At 38.2% G+C, this 21,668-nt stretch overlaps 2 protein-coding genes across 12 annotated transcripts in view; one reads left to right on the top strand and one right to left on the bottom strand.

Annotated features, from left to right (window-relative positions):
* Positions 1–21,351, bottom strand: part of LOC103555354 (uncharacterized) — a 76,590-nt gene extending 55,239 nt beyond the window's left edge. Inside the window, exon 1 of the mRNA XM_008526824.2 lies at positions 21,256–21,351. Coding sequence (XP_008525046.2) covers positions 21,256–21,262 — 7 coding nt within the window. The 5' untranslated portion in view covers positions 21,263–21,351. The remainder of the gene's footprint in view (positions 1–21,255) is intronic.
* SATL1 (spermidine/spermine N1-acetyl transferase like 1) overlaps positions 1–21,668 on the top strand; it is a 123,142-nt gene that overhangs the window by 78,460 nt on the left and 23,014 nt on the right. The window lies entirely within an intron of this gene.

The following is a 21,668-nucleotide window of genomic DNA, read 5'->3' as shown; positions in this document are numbered from 1 at the left end:
TGGCCATGAAAATCCTATGACTAGCAGCAGAGCACTGTCTGATATAGCACCCAAAGGTGAAAGGATGGTGCAAAAAGACCAGGCAAGGTTCTGCTCCGCTGTGCACAGGGTCGCTAGGAGTTGGAATTGACTTGATAGCACTAACAACAACAAATGTAAATATTCTATATTCTAATGCATTGGGGGTAATGGCTATAAACCTGTTATTCTGATTACATGAAACAGGATGCAATTAAATCCAAGGAGGCTAACAACAGATCCTAAATTTTGAAGTAATTGTATAATAGAGAATCCAGTGTGACCTTCAATTAAAGTATAATTAGATGTAATAAGGTATACTTAAATAATTCAGTAAAAGTAATCTTATAATAACAAGAGCTCATATTTATGAATTGGGATATATCAGCTTGATCTAGATATGGTCAAACATACTATATTTCACAGGACCAAAAAATTTACTCCAGTTGTGCCATTTGCTAACTGTGTGACCTTGGGAAAGTTAACTAACCTCTCTGAGCCTCGGTTTCCTCTTTTGAAAAGAAAGGATGATAATAATAGTACCTTCCTCATAGCCTTGTTATGAGGATTTAAAAAGTAGCATAGCAGTTATTTGGCACATGATAATTGCTCTATAAGTGAGAACTATTGTTATTATTTATAATTTTATGACATAAATGTAGTTCAAATAAAAACTCAGAAGAACAAAGAAGTGGTCATTTAGGTGAATAGGAAATGATATAATTTTAGCTTTCATCCTTGAATGAGTTGGAAAGAACATCAAAATCAGGCAATAAATATAAAGATTGTTAATGGAAGTAGGAGTGAATTTAAAAGGTGGGTTGGATTTAAGTTCAAAAACATAAAGCCGATAGTGGTTAACTTTGGGAGAGTAGTGACTGAGAGTTGGCAAGAGGGGGATCCTGGGGTGCAGATAACGTTCTGGTTCTTAATCTGGGTACTAGTTACATGGGTGTGCTCAATTTGTAAAAAGTTATCTAACTGTGCACTTATAGTTTATATATTTTTATGAATGTAATACTTCAACAAAAAGTTATTTTAGGGGCCTGCCTAGTGGCATAGTGGTTAAGTCTGCATGCTCTGCTTTGGTGGCCCAAGGTTCACAAGTTTGGATCCTGAGTGTGGACCTACACGCTGTTCATCAAGCCATGCTGTGACGGCATCCCACATACAAAATAGAGGAAGATTGGCACAGATGTTACCTCAGTGACAATCTTCCTCAAGCAAAAGGAGGAAGATTGGCAACAGATGTTAGCTCAGGGACAATCTTCCTCACCAAAAAGAAAAAAAGTTATTTTAAAAAGGGGAGTCAGGGTTGCTCATAGAAAGGTATAACAAGTTTAATGTAAATTAAAGTCAGATCCTTTACTTTCAGAAAAGCATATATGACTTCTCTTTACATATTTATGGACAAAGGCAAATCCACAAATAATGAGTCATAAGAAAGTGAAACTCATCTGAGAGGTCTTTCTGAGATTTATGAGGATAGGCCAAGACACTGAAATAAAGAACTAAGCTTGCTTTCTTTTCTTTGGAGACTAAACTAAGCTCAGTAAACCTTGCGATCTTCACCACGGCCTTGAATAAATTCTTGTTCAGAAGACAGGAAGAACACTGTGGTGGGGTTAAGTACACAGACTCCAGAGCCCAATAGTTGAGGTTCATAACTTGGCTCCCCCATTTATTTGCTGTGTATCTCTGTTTCCACATCTGTAAAATGGGAATAACAGTAGCATCTACCCCATTCAGTTATTGTGATAATGAAATAAGTTGATATATGTAAAATGTTTAGAACAGTGCTTGGCACATAGTAGATGCTATTAAAGTCTTAGCTATAGTCATAAATTCTAGGCTCCCCTCATTTTAAAAACATCATCCTATACACTGAGGGACTCTTACTTGTTTGTAGGATTAAGACTCCATTCTGGTCTCCAAGCTATGATTTATCCAAGGGAAAGGCTGGTTATGATGGCGGTTAGCAAAGGGCTAGAAAATTCTACATGGAACGGTAGAAACAGATTCATATGAATCAGGAAAGCCAAAGGGCATTTGAACATTTGTACTGACAGGAATAAAAATAATAATAATAGTAACAATAACATTTTTAGTGATAGTGATAGTGAGATCATTGGTATTATTGGTTCTTATCCCCTCTTGCCCACTTAAGGAGTTTGCTCAGCAATTCTTCCCTCTCTCTTGTGCATCAGAATTTTTGGTTTTCCCTTGGATTATTCCCATTAACAAACATGCTCTCATGTCATGCATATCAAAAACAAACAAAAATTCCTTGACCCCACATCTTCCTCCAGCTATTTTCCTTTACTCCCAGTAACAGTAAAACTCCTCAAAGCAGATGTCTAGACTTACCTCCAATTCTTCTTCCACATTCTGTCATGAATCGACTTCGATCAAACTTTCTTTGCCATTCCACTAAAACTTCTCCTGTCACGCTCACCAATGATCATCATGATGCTAAATCCAATAGTCAATTCTCAGTACTCATCTTACATGACCTATCTTGGTGACCAGATGTCCCAGTTTGCCACGGACAGTCAGTTTTTGCCTGTTTTCCCTATGTGATTATTAATAGTGTTCTCTTTCACTCTCAAAAGTGTCCCATTTTGGACAAGTTACATGATCACCTGATCTTACCTATTTGACACAGTTGCTCACTCTCTATTTCTTGAAACACTTTCTTCACTTGGGTTCCAGGGCATCCCTCTCTTTTGCTTTTCCTCTTACTATATTGGCCACTCCTCCAGAGTCATCTCTGTTGGCTTGTTAATTTCTAAACCATGGCGTGCCCTGGTCTAAATCCAAACCTCTTCTCTTCTCTATCTCATTTCATAGGAGATCTCATCTCATCCCAGGCCAATGACTCCAACATTTCTATCTCCACTCCAAACTCCAGACTCATATATCCAACAACCCACCTGACATTTCCGCTTGGTTGTGTAATAGGTGTCTCAAACTTATTTCCAAAACCATCTTCTGATATTTCCCCTTAAATCAGCTCCTCTCAGTCTCACTATAGCCTAAAGATCCCACATAATCTAGCCATATCTCCTTCTAATTGCCTCCTTGCTTACTGAGCTTCCAACCACTATACTGGTCTCCTTACTGTTATTCCAAAACGTTAGGCCTTTGTTCTCTGGGACAATGTACTTGTTGTTCCCTGAGCCTTGAATGCTCCAACTCCAGATATCCAAATGTCCCACTCTCTCACTCTTTCAGGTTTCTGCTCAATTGTAAGCTTTTAAGTGATGCCTTCTCTGGCCACCTTATTTTAAATTTGGATTACCTCCACAACTCCAGCTCTCCCAAATCTTTCCTGCTCTATTTTTCTGCAAACTTATAACCATCTGACATTCTATACATTTTGTTATTATTTCTGTCTCCCTCAATTAGAAGGTAAGCTTCATAAAAACAGGTGATATTTGAGCAGAGACTTGAAAGAATTGGAGGAGGGAGTCCCATTGCTTTCTAGCTGAAGAGCATTCTGGGCAAGGGGAACAGGGTGACATTATATATCTTATATTTAAAAAATATCATACTGGCCACTGGGTGGAGAAAATACTGTGAGGGGAAAGGGAAGAAGCAGGGGGGCAGTAGAAAGCTAATTACACCCTTCTGGTTTCAGCTGCAACATGCGAAGAACTTGGAAGTCGTCACTCCATCTTTACAGCAAGGAAAAAGCTGAGCAAATGGAAGATCAGTGATTTTTCTTAGACCCTTCAGAGAATTGAGGTCACAGGGCAAGTCACTGCCCCCCAAAGTGGAGAGGCAGATGAACATAGAGAATAACAGTCCAGATCAGCTTACCTGGAACAGAAGCCACTGGAGCTAGTAACTGGTAGGAACACTTAAATGGTAATTGAAGAATTGCTGGAAGCTGAACATGGACCAGCTTGAGAGTTAAAAAACTCCTGGGGGGGCCAGCCCGTGGCCAAGTGGTTAAGTTCGCACACTCTGCTTTGGTGGCCCAGAGTTCCGCTGGTTTGGATCCTGGGCGCGGACATGGCACCACTCATCAGGCCACGCTGAGGCGGCATCCCGCGTGCCACAGCTAGAAGGACCCACAACTAAAAAAAAAAGTACAACTATGTACCGGGGGGCTTTGGGGAGAAAAAGGAAAAAATAAAAAAAATCTTAAAAAACCCACAAAATTCCTGGGGCTGTCCATCTTAGGGGAGGCATAGTTTCATTAATTTTATCTCCAGGAGCCCCACCAGGTTCTCATGGTGAAGATGAGAGGAAAATCCCTCATGCTTTGGGCAGGGGGAGGGGAAAAATAACCATATTGAAATATGACCAGAGGAAAATAACGACTTTGAAATGGCCAGAGTGTTCTGTTGTCAGTAACAAAGGCCTGCCCTCAAGGGGAACTACTTTACCAGAGCCTTATCTGACTTAGGGGAAAGGCAATTAATTCCAGCCCCCTTTAGTTTTCATTTTTCAGATATAAGGGGTAAAAATGGCTAAGAAATGCCTCTGAAGGTCATAGCCCGAGAACTCAGGCCCGCTAACAAAATGAGATGTAATCACAAGATTATACAACACTCCTCCTCCATACCTTACTGCCACAGCAAAAGGCCTGCAGTAAAATAATAGTGGATTACAACTGAGAGAGCTGCAAGACACAGACTCTATTTATGGCTCTAGGAAAATCCAAAGACAATAAGGGAGGCAAAAACAAGGACCTAGACGACATTTTAGCCACTGACACCACAACTACAGCAGTCAATAGAGCCTAACTCTGGATAAACATAACAACTCGGTCTGTTTACCTTAGGTCCTTCTACCTGATACAGCATGTCTGGTTGTCAACAAAAAATTATAAGGCTTGCTAAAGGCAGGGGAAAAAACAGCCTGAAAAGACAAAATGAGCATCAGAACCAGACACAGATATGGCAGAGGTTCTGAAATTACCAGATTGGAAATTTAAAATAATCGTGAATAATATGCTAAAGCTTCTAATAGAAAAAGTGGACAACATGCAAGAATAGATGGGTAATGTAAGCAGAGAGATGGGCACTCAGTGTCAAAATGGAATGCTGGAAACCAAAACACTAACAGAAATGAAGAATACATTTAATAGGCTTATTAGCTGACTGGACATGGCTGAGGAAAGAATATGAGATGGAAAATATGTCTATAGAAACTTTCCAAACTGAAATGCAAAGAGAAAAAATGAATTAAAAACCCCTCGGAACAGAATATTGAAGAATTGTGGGCCAATTACAAAAGGTGTAATCTATGTGTAATGGGAATACCAAAAGAAGAGAGAAAGGAGCAGAAGAAATATTTGAATAATGGCTGAGAATTTTCCAAAATTAATGACACACACCACAGATCAGGAATCTCAGAAAAAATTAAGTAGAATAAATACCCAAAACTCTACACCTAACTATATCATATTCAAATTGCTGAAAACCAGAGACAAAGAGAAACCCTTGAAAGAAGCCGAGGAGGAGGGTGGGGAGGAGAAAGCCATTACAATAATCAAAGAGAAAGATGATGATAGCTCAGACGAGGGTGGTGGCAGTGGAGGTATAGAAAAATGGTTGGGTTTAGGATGTATTTTGAAGATAAAGCTGAGAGAATTTCCTGATGGATTGGAAATGGGATATGAGAATAGTAGAAATGAAGAGCATGGCACATTCATGGCCTCTGTCATCAGACAAACCAGGAATTCTTCTTAACCCTAGTCATCTCCTTCAACCATTACCTTCACCTACTATTCCAGACTTTCACCACCCTAAATAACAGTTTTCACAGGGTAAACTTGAGGTTATGATGTGATAACTCCTCAAATTCTTGGCCCTTGCCATTGAGCCTTGACAGATATAAACTTCTCTGCATTGGCCTCCTTCCTTAACTTTCATTCCTATCTCATTGAAAGAGGTATTTCTCATTCTTAACAAATCCCATCCTTCCTTTTGTGTTCCAGATCACATCCTCTTATTCCTCCTTATTGTCCCTCCTTGATTATCCCCTCTTTCTTGAATCTTCGACCTCTTCCTTTCTGTTGGTTCCTTCCTATCAGCATTTAAACATAGTCAAGTCTTTTCAGAGAGGGAGGCAGGGAGGGAGGAAGGGAGGGAGAAAGAGAGAGATCTCCATCAAGCTCATTGCCCCTTCTGTTATCACTATTTCTCTCTTCTTCTTCATAGCACAGCTAGTTGGAAGAGTAATATTCACTCATTGCTTCTACTCCTTCACTTCTTATTCACTCAGCCTACTGCAGTTTGGTTGCATTTCCTTCATTCCACTGAAATTGAAACTGTACTCAATAAGGTTATATATAACCTGCTTGTTGCTAAATCCTGTGGGTACTTTTCAATCTCTCTCTCCTGTGAACATTTGCAGCATTTGACAGTGGGGACCACTCCTGGAAACTCTACTCCCTTGGCTTCTGTGACATCACTATCTTTCTGACTTCCCCCTCCCTCTATAGACAATTCTTTTCAGCTTTCTTCACGTGCTCCTCTTCTTCCACTTAGTTCATAAACATTGGTACTTCTTAGGACTCTATCATTGGGGCTCTAATCTTCATCTCACTTTTTTCTACTCTCTGTTAAGTGACCTCGCTGTAATTGTGTTGCAATTACCGTCTCTCTGAAAGTAGGCCTAAATCTATTTCGAGCCCAGATGTCCAACTGCTAACTGAACATCTCTGCTTGGAAATTTCAAAGATACCTCAAATTTGACATGCCTGAACTCATAATTTTGCCTCCCTACCTGCTCCTTCCCCTCCCTATATGCCATATTTCATTAAACTGCTCTCTCTTCCATCCATTCACCAAAGCCCCAAATCAAGGGTCTTGCTATATGCCACCATCTCTCCTGTCATCACATGTAGTCTATCACCGAGTCCTCTCACTTCTACCCCCTACATAATTCTTGAATGTGTCCCCTTTTATTCTCTACCTCCATGGCTTTATTTCAGAACCTCATTTTTTTTAAAAAGATTAATGTAACAACCTCTCGACTGGTTTTGGCTCTTTCCCCTTTTTATTAAATTTATCTCTAAACCATAAAACTTATCATGTCACTTCAATTCCTTCAATGACTCTCAATCACTTCAAGATAAAGACAAACTCCTTAGCAAAGTTGTACCGAGGTCTTCATCTGACTCCTGGCTACCTCTTCAGATTCATCTATTGCTACTCCTTCCTTCACACTCTAAGCATTGAGAAAGTTGAAGATCGCTGGAATCCTCCTTGCTTTTTGTTGTGTCCAGACTTTCATAAAAGCTTCCTCCACTACCTGGAACACACCCCACTCTCCTTTAATATGAATAACTCTTATTTCTCACTTACAACTCAGCTCAGACTATCTCCTCCAAAAAGCTTTACTTGATCCTTCAATTTGAGACAGATGTTCTTTTTGCCTGCTCCTTTGGCACCCTCTGCATATCTCTAGCACAGCACTTACATTGACTTGTAATCCATCCATCTATCTATCTATCTATCTATCTATCATCATCATCATCATCATCTAACTATTTATTGGTCTGTCTCTCCAACAATACAGAAATCTTAGAGAGCAGAGATTTATCTTATTCATCTTTGTCTCCTCAGAGCCTGACATAATATCTCCTTGGCACATAGTAGGTGATCAGTAAATGTTTTATGAATGAATGCTTTTCCCCTTTCTTCAATCTAATCTCCAAATTTCTGCATTCTTCTCCATTTATGCCTCCTGTTTCTTTTTTGTTTTGTTTTGTTTTGTTTTTGATTTTTGAGGATATTAGCCCTGAGCTAACTACTGCCAACCCTCCTCTTTTTGCTGAGGAAGACTGGGCCTGAGCTAACATCCATGCCCATCTTCCTCTACTTCATATGAGGGATGCCTACCACAGCATGGCGTGCCAAGCGGTGCCATGTCTGCACCCGGGATCTGAACTGGTGAACCCCAGGCTGCTGAAGTAGAATGCGCGAACTTAACCACTGCACCACCGGGCAGCCCTACCTTCTGTTTCTTATGAATCAAACATTTCTCAATTTTGGTTTAATGTGCCTTAAAGACTTCTGTCTTGAAATTTTCTATCTGCAGAAAACTTAAAAGTGTGCATGTGTGTACACATACATACATATATATATTTGTATATTTTATTACTGGAATAGAATACTCATTAATTGGAGTTCATATACTTTTGGTGTGTTAATTCTGAGCACAGAAGAAATATCTTTATCCAGGTGCAAAATTATTTTATTTTATTTACTTCAAGAGATCCCTAAAATATATATTTCATTTTATTTTTGAATAATGCAAATAGAGTAATTTTCTCTTTTCCATATAAAGTAATATATGTGTAGCATTTGATCTGTCATCATTTATAATTACGAAAAACAGGAGGAATTAGAATAACTTATTCATGCAAAAGAGTTGTGTAACCACTAAGTGGCAACACAAAGCAATGATATAAAATAACTTACTTCATGGCATGGTAATCATTTGAGTTGAAAATTTCAGTAAAAATTCAGCTTTTTTTTAGTATTAGATTTTTTGTTATTTGCCAACAGGATATGGAATAAATTAAGATTATTAGATTACAAAATGTTAAAACTGTAAGCTGCTTCATTTTACAAATGGAGAGAATGAGATTCAGAGAAGTTAATGCCTTCACCCAGGTCATACAGTTTAGATTAGAGGCTAATCTAAAATCTAAACTACAATTTCTTTGTTCTCAGATGTAGTAGTATGAGTAATAATAAAACCTACATTTGTATAATGCTTTAGTTTAAAAAGTACTTTCAGATGCATTATTTTCTTTGATCCTCAAAACCATCTTTAAGGTAATGCAAATATTGTTCCCAATTTATAGATGAGAAAGCAATTGTGGGGTGAGATGGCGGCGAGGAGGGGTCGGGATGGGTGGGAGTGGGTGGGCAGGACTCAGATTAAATAAATTAAATAATCTCTCAAAGTTATATAACTAGCAAACTGGGACTAGGATGCAAGTCTTTTGGCTCTAAATCACACACTAAATCACAATAAACTATATAAGAATCTGAATCAGCAAGTTAGTAACAAAAATTAATAAGCTTTTTATTTTATTTTTATCCTCTCCTTTTTGTAAAATACCTCACTAAAGAATTATAAAATGGCAGATTTTGAGGAAGTTGAATTGATAAATTAAAATATTCCCTGAGTCAGTTTCCCAGTGTTTCAAAATAACTTTGAACTTTGATTCATGAGTCATTTTAACTATGTTGAATAAATTTCCTATAAAGGTATATAGCAGCTTGACCAAAACAGGAGGGTAAAACTTGTAATGAAAGGAATAAAGGCCATCATTGGGTATTTCAACCCCTGAAGGTTTGTTCAAGTCTTGGGCAAATTATTAGTTGCCTGGCCCTGTGCTAGTCTTTCTGAGGGCTACAGAACTCAAATAAGACAGGGTTGCTGCTCCTTGAGAATTTTATACACTGATTGGGTTGTCCAAATCAATAAGCATTAAACAATAACGTAAAAAGCAAGTATGAAAATGGTGTAGTTTGTAAGTGCTGAAGGAATTCATGGAAAAGAAGACCAGTAAGGCCAGAGGAGCAGGAAGGTGTCTCATTAAACTGAGAGCAGCAGTATAGGATAGTGGTTAAAAGCATAGGCTGGTGCTAGGCTGCCTAAATTTAAATCTCAGTTCTAGAGATTGGATTGGTGGTTACTAGCAGGGAAGTGGGAAGGGAGGAGGGCAAAAGGGGTGATTAGGCACATGTGTGTGGTGATGGATGGTATTTAATCTTTGGGTAGTGAACATGATGTAATCTACACAGAAATTGAAATATATAATGAGGTACACCTGAAATTTATATAATGTTATAAACCAATGTTACCGCAATAAAAAAAAACCGCTCAGTTCTATCATTTACTAACTGTGACCTTGGGCAAATTACTTGACCTCTGTTGTGCCTCAGGGTCCTCACCTTTAAAATAAGGATAATGATATTACCTAGATCATAGGATTATTGGTAATATTACCTAGATCATAGGATTATTGGGAACATTAAATGAATCAATGTGTTTATAATGTTCAGAACAATTCCAGGTACCTAATGCTATACATGTAAATAAACCATAAAATAATGAATAACCTGGATACATGGAAAGGGTAGGCTAGAGGGGTAAAGCTGAAGCTAGGGAGACCAAATGAGAAGCTGCTGCATTGATCCAGGCTGAGGTGATGCAGGATGGGGAGGATGTGACAGATATAAAATTCAAAGGAACAATGGGCTCCTTTGTGATGGATTGGACATAATGAAGGAGAGGGAGAGCCTGAAATCTATTATAGTCATGGATTGCCCCTCAGATTAATTCTTGGGAAGCCAGTCAATTCTGGGACGTTTGAGACCATTTAGGGTTTCCTGGGTCTGTACTGAAACAGTCCGGAAAGCTATTTGTTGTCCCTGAAGAGATCTTCTGGACCAGGAGTAACACAGGAGTACAATGAGTGAAACATACTTGAACCTCCTAAGCTACATCATTGATCAGGTAATCCTTTCCCTTCAGAGTTCACTAAGTACCTTGAGCAGGCAGTTCAGATTTAAAAAAAAAAAATTAAGGAGATCTCATCAAGATGGTGGCCTAGGCAGACTCTGAACTCATCTCCTCCCATGAACACAACCAGGTTACAGCTATTTTTGGAAAAATTACCCTGGATAGAAAACTGAAAACTGGATAAAAAGAAGCCCCACAACAAGGGACAGTCCTGACTAAGGTGGAAGAGGCAGAAATTCCTGCTGGAGAGAAAAAAAGCCACCTTCAGGAGCGGCAGAGTTTCTCAGCCAGCCAGGAGAGATCCACCCTAAGGTACACAGCTGTCCCTGGAGGAATGAGGTCCTGAGCAGGACCTCATTATAAGCATCATTCAGATTCAGCATAACTGAGATGAGGGTCTTATTATCTTCTTTTGCTTGCTATCAACTGCGGTGGGGAATACCTCCAGAAAAGCTAACGGACAAAAGCCGGAAAGACCCGGGTCTTAAAGGGCCCACACACAAACTCATCCATCTCAGCAACCTAAAAGCACCAGAAAGAAGGCTGACAGTCCTTTGGTGAAAACAGACTCACCTGGTAGACTCTGGGTGCATCTCAGTGATAGGAGAGATCTCTCAGGAGACTGAGACATTGATGGTGGCCATTGTTGTCATCTAGTCCAGGCCTGCTGACACAGACACTGACAGACGCTGTTGAAGTTCTTCCCCTGGGCCTGTTAGCCCAGGGGTCTGCCAAACCAACTAGAGCACAGATTTAATCCAGTTCAGCCAGGGCTGGTAGCCCACCCTATGAACGGGCCCCACCCAACAGCAAGCCCTCAGGCTACATGTTGGCCTACATTGAATGGGTGCCTTGATCCTCTACAGGGAGGCAAGTGTGTCCTTCTATGTGGGGCAGAGCCTGTGTGAGGACCAGGTGAACTGTGGGGGCATTGGTGGAGAGGTGGGAGGCACTGCAGTGCGGCATTTGGGTACACTCCAGGGGGTTGGGAAGTGTGCATGGACCAGGACTGTGTTGATGGTGTGTGTGGTCCTGTGGGGGGTGAGGCTTAGCAGCAGAAGACCTGTGCTTCACAAATAGTTATAAAAAGGATCAGCCCCACCTTCCAAAACCTGAAAAAATTGAGTGCTCCCATGCCTAGGGCCAGCCCCACTCAGCTGCACTCCTAAGAGAACTGACAACAGCCTTCTAGGCCTGAGGCCTATAGAAACTCTAAGCCCCTGAGCCTAGCAACCAGCTACACTGGGCACCTACCCAATTAACAGGAAAAATGCAACAGGACTGTGCTGTTAGACCTTGTAGCTAACGGTGCTGAGGCTCCCCAAACCAGATTTGTAAACAGCTGCCCATGGAAGGAAAGACTAGACTCCCTGGGTACCTTCATTAATAGCAAACCTGACACAGCAGAAGGACACAAGTAGCCCACAAAGGGGTCACTCCTGGATCATTTGGACTGGTGATGAGAGAGAAGCACACTGCTGGGCCTCAAAAGTCATCTCTTACATAAGGCCACTTCTGCAAGATCAGGAGACATAGCCGACTCACCTTATACATAGATATAAGCACAGAGAAAGAGGCATAATGAGGAGACAAAGGAATACATTCCAAGCAAGGGAACAGGACAAAACCCCAGAAAAAGGACTAAACAAAACAGAAATAAGCAACCTACCTGACAAAGAGTTCAAACAAAAACTCATAAGGATGCTCACAGATATTGGGAGAAGACTGGATGAACACAGTGAGCTCATCAACAAAGAACTTGAAAACATAAAGAAGAACCAATCAAAAATGAAGAATACAATACTGGAAATGAAAAATTCCCTAGAGGGACTCAATAGCAGAGTAGATGATACAGAAGAATGGATCAGTGAGATAGACAAAAGACTAGAGGAAATCACCCAAGCTGAACAGAAAAAAGAAAAAAGAATTAGACAGAATGAGAACAGTCTAAGGGAACTCTGGGACAATATCAAGTGCACTAACATTTTTATTATAGGTGTCCCAGAAGGAGAAGAGAGAGACAAAGGGGCAGTAAATCTATTTTAAGAAATAATAGCTGAAAACTTTCCTAACCTAAGGAAGGAAACAGAAATACAAGTACATGAAGCACAGAGAGCTCCAAACAAGAAAAGACCAAAGAGGCCCACACCAAGACACATTATAATTAAAATGTTCAAAATTAAAGATAAAGAGAGAATCCTAAAAGCAAGAGAAAGGTAATAAGTGACATACAAAGCAAAGCCCATAAGGCTATCAGCAGACTTCTCAGCCAAAACCCTACAGTGGAGAAGAGAATGGCATGACATATTTAAAGTGTTAAAAGGAAAAAACCTCAACCGAGAATACTCTATCCATCAAGGTTGTCATTCAGAATGGAAGGAGAGATAAAGAGCTTTCCAGACAAGCAAAAATTAAAGGAGTTTATCACCAAGAAACCAGTTCTACAAGAAATGCTGAAGGGACTTATTTGAGTGGGAAAGTGATAACCACAAATAGGGATAAAAAATTATCAAAACAAACCCCCCAAAAAAACAGGGAATAAAATCACTGGTGAAGGTAAAAATATAGTAAAGGTAGCATATTAATCACCTGTGAAGATAATATGAAGGTTAAAAGACCAAAGTACTAAAATTACCTATTTCAATGATAAGAAGGTAATGGATAGACACACACAAAACAAGAGATTAGATTTGATTTCCAAAACATAAAATGTGGGAGGAGGGGAGTGAAAAAGTAGAGCTTTTAGAAAGAGGTCAAGCTAAACAGTCTATCAACTCAGTATAGACTGCTATATACATAGAATACTATATAGGATCCTCATGGTAATCACAAATTAGAAACCTATAATAAGCAAGCAAATAAGTAAGACAAAAGAAATCAAACATATTACTAAAGAAAGCCATCAAACCACAAGGGAAGAGAGCAAGAGAAAAAGAAAGGAACAGATAAGAACTATTAAAGCATCGAGAAAAAAAAGTAACAAGATGGCAATAAATATATATTTATCAATAGCTACTTCAAATGTCAATGGACTAAATGCTCCAATCAAATGCCATAGGGTGGCCAATTGGATGAAAAAACAAGACCCATATATACGCTGCATACAAGAGAAACACTTCAGACCTAAAGACACTCACAAACTGAAAGTGAAAGGATAGAAAATGATATTCCATGCAAATGACAAAGAAAAGAAAGCAGGAATAGCAATACTTATATCAGACAAAATAGACTTTAAAAGAAAAACTGTAACAAGAGACAAAGAAGGGTGCTACATAATGATAAAGGGAACAATCCAAGAAGAAGAAATAACACTTGTAAATATCTATGCACTCAACATAGGAGCACCTAAATATATAAAGCAATTATTAACAGACATAAAAGGAGAAATAGACTTCAACACAATAAAAGTAGGAGACTTTAACACTCCACTTACACCAGTGGATAGATCATCCAAACAGAAGGCCAATAAGGAAACACTGTCCTTAAATGACACATTTGACCAGATGGACTTAGTAGATATATAGAGAACATTCCATCCAAAAACAACAGAATACACATTCTTTTCAAATGCACATGGAGCATTTTCCAGGATTGATCATGTATTAGGCCACAAAACAAGTCTCAATAAATTGAACAAGATCGAAATAACACCATGCATCTTTTCTGACCACAAAGGTGCAAAAGTAGAAGTCAACTACAGGAAGAAAACCAGAAAACCCACAAAAATGTGGAGATTAAACAAAATGCTACTGAACAACGATTGGGTCAATGAAGAAATCAAAGAAGAAATCAAAAAATTCCTGGGGACAAATGAAAATGAAAATACAACATGCCAAAATCTATGGGATACAGCAAAAGTGGTTCTAAGGGGGAAGTTTATAGCAATTCAGGCCTACCTCAACAAAGAAGAAAAATATCAAATAAACACTCTAACAGTGCATCTAAAGGTTCTGGAAAAAGAACAAACAAAGCCCAAAATCAGCAGGAAGGAAATAATAAAAATCAGAGCAGAAATAAATGAAATAGAGACTAAAAAAACAATAGAAAAAATTAATGAAACCAAGAGCTGGCCCTTTGAAAAGGTAAACAAAATTGACAAACCCTTAGCCAGACTCATCAAGAAAAAAAGAGAGAAGGCTCAAATAAATAAGATCAGAAATGAAAGAGGAGAAATTACAACAGACACCTCACAAAAGATAATAAGAGAATACTATGAAAAGCTATATGCCAACAAATTGGGTAACCTAGAAGAAATGGATAAATTCTTAGAAACATACAACCTTCCAAAACTGAACCAAGAAGAAGTAGAGAATTTGAATAGACCAATCACCAGTAAGGAGATCAAAACAGCAATCAAAAACCTCCCAAAAAGTAAAAGTCCATACCATATGGCTTCCCTGGTGAATTCTACCAAACTTTCAAAGAAGACTTAATACCTATCCTTCTCAAACTCTTCCAAAAAATTGAAGAGGAGGTGAGGCTTCCTAAGTCATTCTAAGAAGCCAACATTATCCTGATACCAAAACCAGACAAAGACAACACAAAAAAAGAAAATTACACACCAATATCACTGAGGAATATCAATGCAAAAATCCTCAACAAAATACTAGCAAATCAAATAGAACAGTACATTAAAAAGATCATACATTGTGATCAAGTGGGTTTCATTCGAGGGATGCAGGGATGGTTCAACGTCTGCAAATCTATAAACGTGATACACTACATTAACAAAATGAATAATACAAATCACATGATCACCTCAATAGATGCAGAGAAAGCATTTGACAAGATACAGCATACATTTATGATGAAAATTCTAAATCAAATAGATATAGAAGGAAAATACCTCAACGTACTAAAGACCATATATGACAAACACACAGCAAATATCATTCTCAATGGAGAAAATTGAAAGCTATCCCTCTAAGAATAGGAACCAGACAAGGATGCCCAGTGTCACCACTCTTATTTAACATAGCATTGGAAGTCCTAGCCAGAGCAATCAGGCAAGAAAAAGAAATAAAAGGGATCCATATTGGAGAAGAAGAAGTGAAACTGTCACTCTTTGCAGATAACATGCTTTTATATGTAGAAAACCCTAAAGAATCCTCCAAAAAAACTTTTAGAAATAATAAATGAATACAGTCAAGTTGCAGGATACAAAATCAATGTACAAAAATCGGTTGCATTTCTATACACTGATGACAAAGTAGCAGAAAGAGAAATTAAGAATATAATCCCATTTACAATTGCAACAAAAAGAGTAAAATACCTAGGAATAAACTTAACCAAAGAGGTGAAAGATCTGTACACTGAAAATTATAAAACATTCTTTAAAGAAATCGAAGAAGACACAAAGAAATGGAAGATATTCTGTGCTCTTGGATTGGAAGAGTTAACATACTTAAAATGTCCACAATCCTAAAGTAATCTATAGATTGAATTCAATCCCTATCAAAGTTCCAACAACATTTTTCACAGAAATAGAACAAAGAATCCCAAAATTTATATGGAGCAACAAAAGACCCTGAATAGCCAAAGGATTCCTGAGAAAAAAAGAACAAAGCTGGAGGTATCACACTCCCTGATTTCAAAATATACTACAAAGCCATAGTAACCAAAACAGCATGGTACTGGCACAAAAATAGACACAGAGACCAATGGAACAGAATTGAGAGCCCAGAAATAAACCCACACATTTATGGACAGCTAATATTGAACAAGGGAGCCAAGAGCATGCGATGGAGAAAGGAGAGTCTCTTCAATACATGGTGTTGGGAAAAGTGGACAGTCACATGCAAAAGAATGAAAGCAGACCATTATCTTACACCATGCACAAAAATCAATTCAAAATGGTTAAAGACTTGAATGTAAGACCCGAAACCATGAAACTTCTAGAAGAAAACATAGGCAGTACACTCTTTGACATCAGTCTGAGAGGCATATTTTCAAGTCCCATGTCTGACTGGGCAAGGGAAACAAAAGAAAAAATGAACAAATGGGACTACATCAAACTAAAAAGCTTCTGCACAGCAAAGGAAACCATCAACAAAACGAAAAGACAACCTAACAATTGGGAGAAGATATTTGCAAACCATGTATCAGATAAGGGGTTAATATCCAAAATATACCAAGAACTCATACATCTCAACAACAAAAAAACCAACAACCCATTGGAAAAAGGGCAAAAGATATGAACAGAGATTTCTTCAAAGAAGATATACGGATGGCCAACAGGCATATGAAAAGATGCTCAATATCATTAGCTATCAGGGAAATGCAAATCTAAACTACAATGCGGTGTCACCTCACTCCGGTCAGAATGGCTATAATTAACAAGACAGAAAACAACAAATGTTGGAGAGGATGTGGAGAGAAGGGAACACTTGTCCACTGCTGGTGGGAGTGCAAACTGGTGCAGCCACGATGGAAAGCAGTATGGGGATTCCTCAGAAAATTAAGAAAAGATCTACCATATGATCCAGCTATCCCACTGCTGGGGATTTATCCAAAGAACTTGAAAACACAAATGCATAAAGATACATGCACCCCTATATTCATTGCAGCATTGTTCACAATAGCCAAGACTTGGAAGCAACCTAGGTGCCCATCAAGTGGCGAATGGGTAAAGAAGATGTGGTATCTATACATAATGGAATACTACTTAGCCATAAGAAATGATGAAATCCGGCCATTTGTGACAACATGGATGGAACTTGAGGGTATTATGCTGAGTGAAATAAGTCAGAGGGAGAAAGTCAAATACCGGATGATCTCACTCATAAGTAGAAGATAAAAACAATGACAAATGAACACATAGCAACAGATATTGGATTGGTGGTTACCATAGGGGAAGGAGAGGAGGGCAAAAGGAGTGATTAAGCTCAGATGTGTGGTGATGGACTATAATTAGTTTTTGGGTGGTGAACATGATGTAATCTACACAGAATTCAAAATATATTACAATGCACATCTGAAAGCTATATAATGTTATAATCCAATGTTACTCCAATAAAAATAAATAAATAAATAAAATTAGGCATTGAAATTTAAGGCATTGCTTAGCAAAGGATCATATATCTGGTGAGGTCTTCAATAAAATGATTCATGAATGAGTTCACTGCATTGTGGAAGAATGGTTTTATTATTGCAAATTTCATGGCATTGATGCATTGTGAAGAAAACTTATAGGTTGCTAATAAAAAGATTTTAAAAGTACTTGAGCATTCAAGCAAGACTTTTTTCCTACAAGATCTACACCTATCTATTTATCTATATGGTTTTTTTATCTGAATGTTATGGTACTGTAGATATTTAGTTAAGCAAATTCTTATAGGCTCATTACAGATCAACTTTGAGATAAGTTCTCGTGTGTGCAGAGTTCAGAAGTGCTATCTTCTGTTTATATAAGGCACTGGGCAATTCTGTTTTATTTTTTCACTTCCCACACACAAACACACACACACACAAACTTTCCCATGTTTATCTACTTTCAAATGGAAGGAAGAAAACACTTGCTTCAGATTAAAACAATACAGGGTTCATTTTTTTAACTTTGCCTTCACTATTTGCCTGGCCAACACCTACTCAGTTTAATTGTCACTTCCCAAGGAAGGTACTCACCTTTCCACATTATAATGAAACCCAACAAATTAGATACCCCTGTGATAATCTCTCATAGCACCCTGTAGTTTTTCTTTACAGTACTTATAACACGTTTTTCTCTAGGCAGATAGATAGATATAACTTAATGTCTGTCTCTTCCACTATACTCTAGCTCCATGAGAGCAAGGACCATGTTGGTTTTGTGCGTCAGTGTATTTCCGGTGTGTAAAATGGCATCTGGCACACAGGCGCTCAGTACATATTTGTTTAATGAACAAAATGGAGAAGAAAGCTGGCATTTATCAAGCATCTAACCCCATGCTAGAAATTTACACATAAACTCACACTTGTTTTTTACAATAGTTTTGTGAGGAAGATATTATTAGCACACTTTAAAGAGAGGAAACTGAAATTCAGAGAGACTAAGTAACTTTTCTAACGTCACATTAAATAGCAGTGCCAGGATTCAAACTGAGGACAGTTTGGCTTCAAAGCTAGTGCTCTTCACTCTACTGCATTCTTTTTAAAAAATTGAGATATAATCAACATATAACACTGTGTATGTTATGTATTGCAATATGATCACCACAGTAGCATTAGCTAACACCGCTATCACATCGCATAATTATAATTCCTTTTTTTTTGTGTTGAGAACAGTTAAGATATAGTCTCTTAGCAACTTTGAAGTTTACAATACAATATCATTGACTATAATCACTATCCTGTGCATTAGACCTCCAGAACTTATTTATCTACTAGTTGCAAGTTTTTACCCTTAAACAACATCTCTCCCATTCCCCCATCCCTCAGCCCCTTACCACATTGCTTCAATATCTGCTTAGTGTGACTTCTCCAGTGAATCAATGATGTAAGATATGTACTCTGGAGCCATATTTAAAAGTGACAGAACATAGGAATAAGGCAAATATTTGATGCTAAATACTTCCACTTCAACCCCAAATATCTAAATATCACAGGGAAAGTTAGATTATAAACAACTATCCAAATGCATTTTTGTAGAGTAGCATATTGATAAATCATGGTGTCAATAGCACAGCCCTTAAATTTTTAAAACAATTATTTTATTTTTGGTAATTTTTTAATTTTCAAAGGTAATATGTGCTTCTATTTTAATAAAAGCAAACAAAACAGAAGTATATAAAGTAAAAACCAAAATTCCTTACCTTCCTTCCCAATCCAACTTTCAGGATGTAACCAGATTTAACAGTTTGCTGTGTTGTGAACATGACTTTTTGATTTCTGAAAAATCATCTACAATTTCCATTAAAAGACTGTTATGAAACTCATAGTTGGCAGTTATCATGACAGTGAATCCAGGCATTGGTAAATGTTTTGCATTTAGTGTGCATGTTCTTACAGCATGTTTCTTTGAAGTAATTGACATGCAGGGTTCAAAGGGCCACGCAGAGTTCATATGGTTCTTCTCACTTTAGGAGACCTGTTCTTTCCACTTCTTTTCTTTCTTTCATATAGTTATTTATTTGTTTGTTCCCATATGTATCAAGTGCTTATTATATGCCACGCACTGGAATACAATTGTGAACAAGACAGACAGCATCCCTGCTCTCATTACAGGTTAGAGGGAAGAGACAAATATATAATTTTAACGTAGGGTGATGAGTAGCATGACACATGTGGCTCTTAAACTTTAGCGTGCATCAGAATCATTTGGGATGCTGGTTAAATTGCAGACTGGTCCTATTCCAGACCCACTAAATCAGAACCTCTAGAGGGTGGATCCTAGGAATTTGCCTTTCAGTAAGTTTCCAGGTGGTTCTGATGTGGGTATTTTGGGGGGGCAATGTATAGAGGAAGAATGGGGTACAATAGGGAGTACATGGAGGACAAGTTAGTCTAAAGGTAGTCAGGGAAGACCTCTGCAAAAAGTTATGTCTGAATTGACACTTGAACAATGAGTAAGAATTAATAGGCAATTGGAAGTTGGGGGTTGGGAAGTAGGTAAGAGCATAACAAGACGACAGACACACCTGAATATGAGAGGGAGAGTGCCTGCACTCAAGAAGTGAAAGAAGTTTAATATAGCTAAAAAGTAGAGTTTGAGGTAGGTAGGGTAGTGGCAAGTGGATAAGAACCTCCATGGAAAGGGTAGCTTGAGGTGGTAACCAAGGCTGGCAACACAGGGATCGTTAATATTTAAGGAAAATGTGAAGGAGGAGGTCAAGAAGATTAACAAGGACCATTCAATTATTTTCTGTTATATCCTTGGTCAGTCAGCCATTTCTTGTTTTTCAGTTATATATATCATTCTCTCTCTAAATATAATGATAATCCCTTACATTTGTACTTTATTATACATTTTTTTCATTTGAAGGGACCCTCACAACAAATCTGTGAGATAGGTTGGGCAGCTGTTATTATTTCCATTTTACACATGAGAAAACTAGGGCCCGTGGAGTTTAGGTTTCTTAAGCCCTCAAAGTTACTAAGAAGCACAGAACTGATTTTTGTACTAGGACTTTTTTATGTTTGTTATGTTTTGGTTTTGGTTTTGTTGATGCTGAGTTCAACGTTCTTCTGCTATCTCTTTCCCTACCTGTGAGAGTATTTTGAATTCTGAGCTTATCCTCCAAACTTCTCTACACTCCAGCCAACTGAAAGCCATTACAATGTTGAGAATATCGTCACCAAACCAGTTTGATGGCACAGGGTTCAGGGTCAACTTAAGCAGGACTCATTTTTTTTTGTCACCACTCTCTATGATGGTTAACTAATTTTTTTTGGTAACAGATAGGCTTGCAGAAGAAAAAGAGTGTGTCTTAGAGTATATGTTGCAAAAGCACTAACCTCTGATGAGTACTTATTAACTAAGCACAATGTTCATGGTAATAACCTTATCCACAATAGCCCTAGATATTACAGAAGGTAGATTATTGTTATGATTTTTCCAGTTCCAAAGTTCAAATGAAGCAGAACTCTCTCATGAAACACAATTGACACAAAGTTTCTGGAAATGTGATTCCTTTATCTTTGCTTCCTGCTGTCTTGAATAACTGCAAGGTAAACTGAAGTCTCAATTTCTTGAACCTTTATAGCCTTTTTGGTCTGCTTTCCCCCCAGAATTATGTCTTTCTTAAGAGCTTCTAATCTCACCTCTCATTTTCTCCAAGAATGTCACTTCTTGATTGGAGGTGGAGAGAGACTATCCATTGTTCCTCTTTTGGAGCTGGGATTTCCATTTAAACTGGGGACATTTCAGAAAGACAATAATTAAATGGTTAAAGGTTATTAAGATTAGTGAGTACAAATAAGGGGAAGAGAATATAAAATTTCTCTGGGGCCACAGCTGCACCATCAGTCCCCTGCCTCACCTCCACTGCGCGCCGGAGAGCGAGGCTTTCCCAGAGCGTTAGTGCGGGAGCAGGAATATTTGAAGAGACAAGAAAAGGAAGGTTATAATAATATTTAGCTGGGTTATGAGGCAGTTTAAAAGGAAGATTATTTGAAGGGCAAAAAGCAGGATTTAAATTACATTAAATTTCTTAATAACTAAGAATTAAAGTGGG

Source organism: Equus przewalskii, chromosome X (genome assembly GCF_037783145.1).
Source record: "Equus przewalskii isolate Varuska chromosome X, EquPr2, whole genome shotgun sequence".
Classification (NCBI taxonomy): domain Eukaryota; kingdom Metazoa; phylum Chordata; class Mammalia; order Perissodactyla; family Equidae; genus Equus; species Equus przewalskii.
Note: the sequence above shows the minus strand (reverse complement) of the source record. Positions and strands in the feature narration are given on the sequence as shown.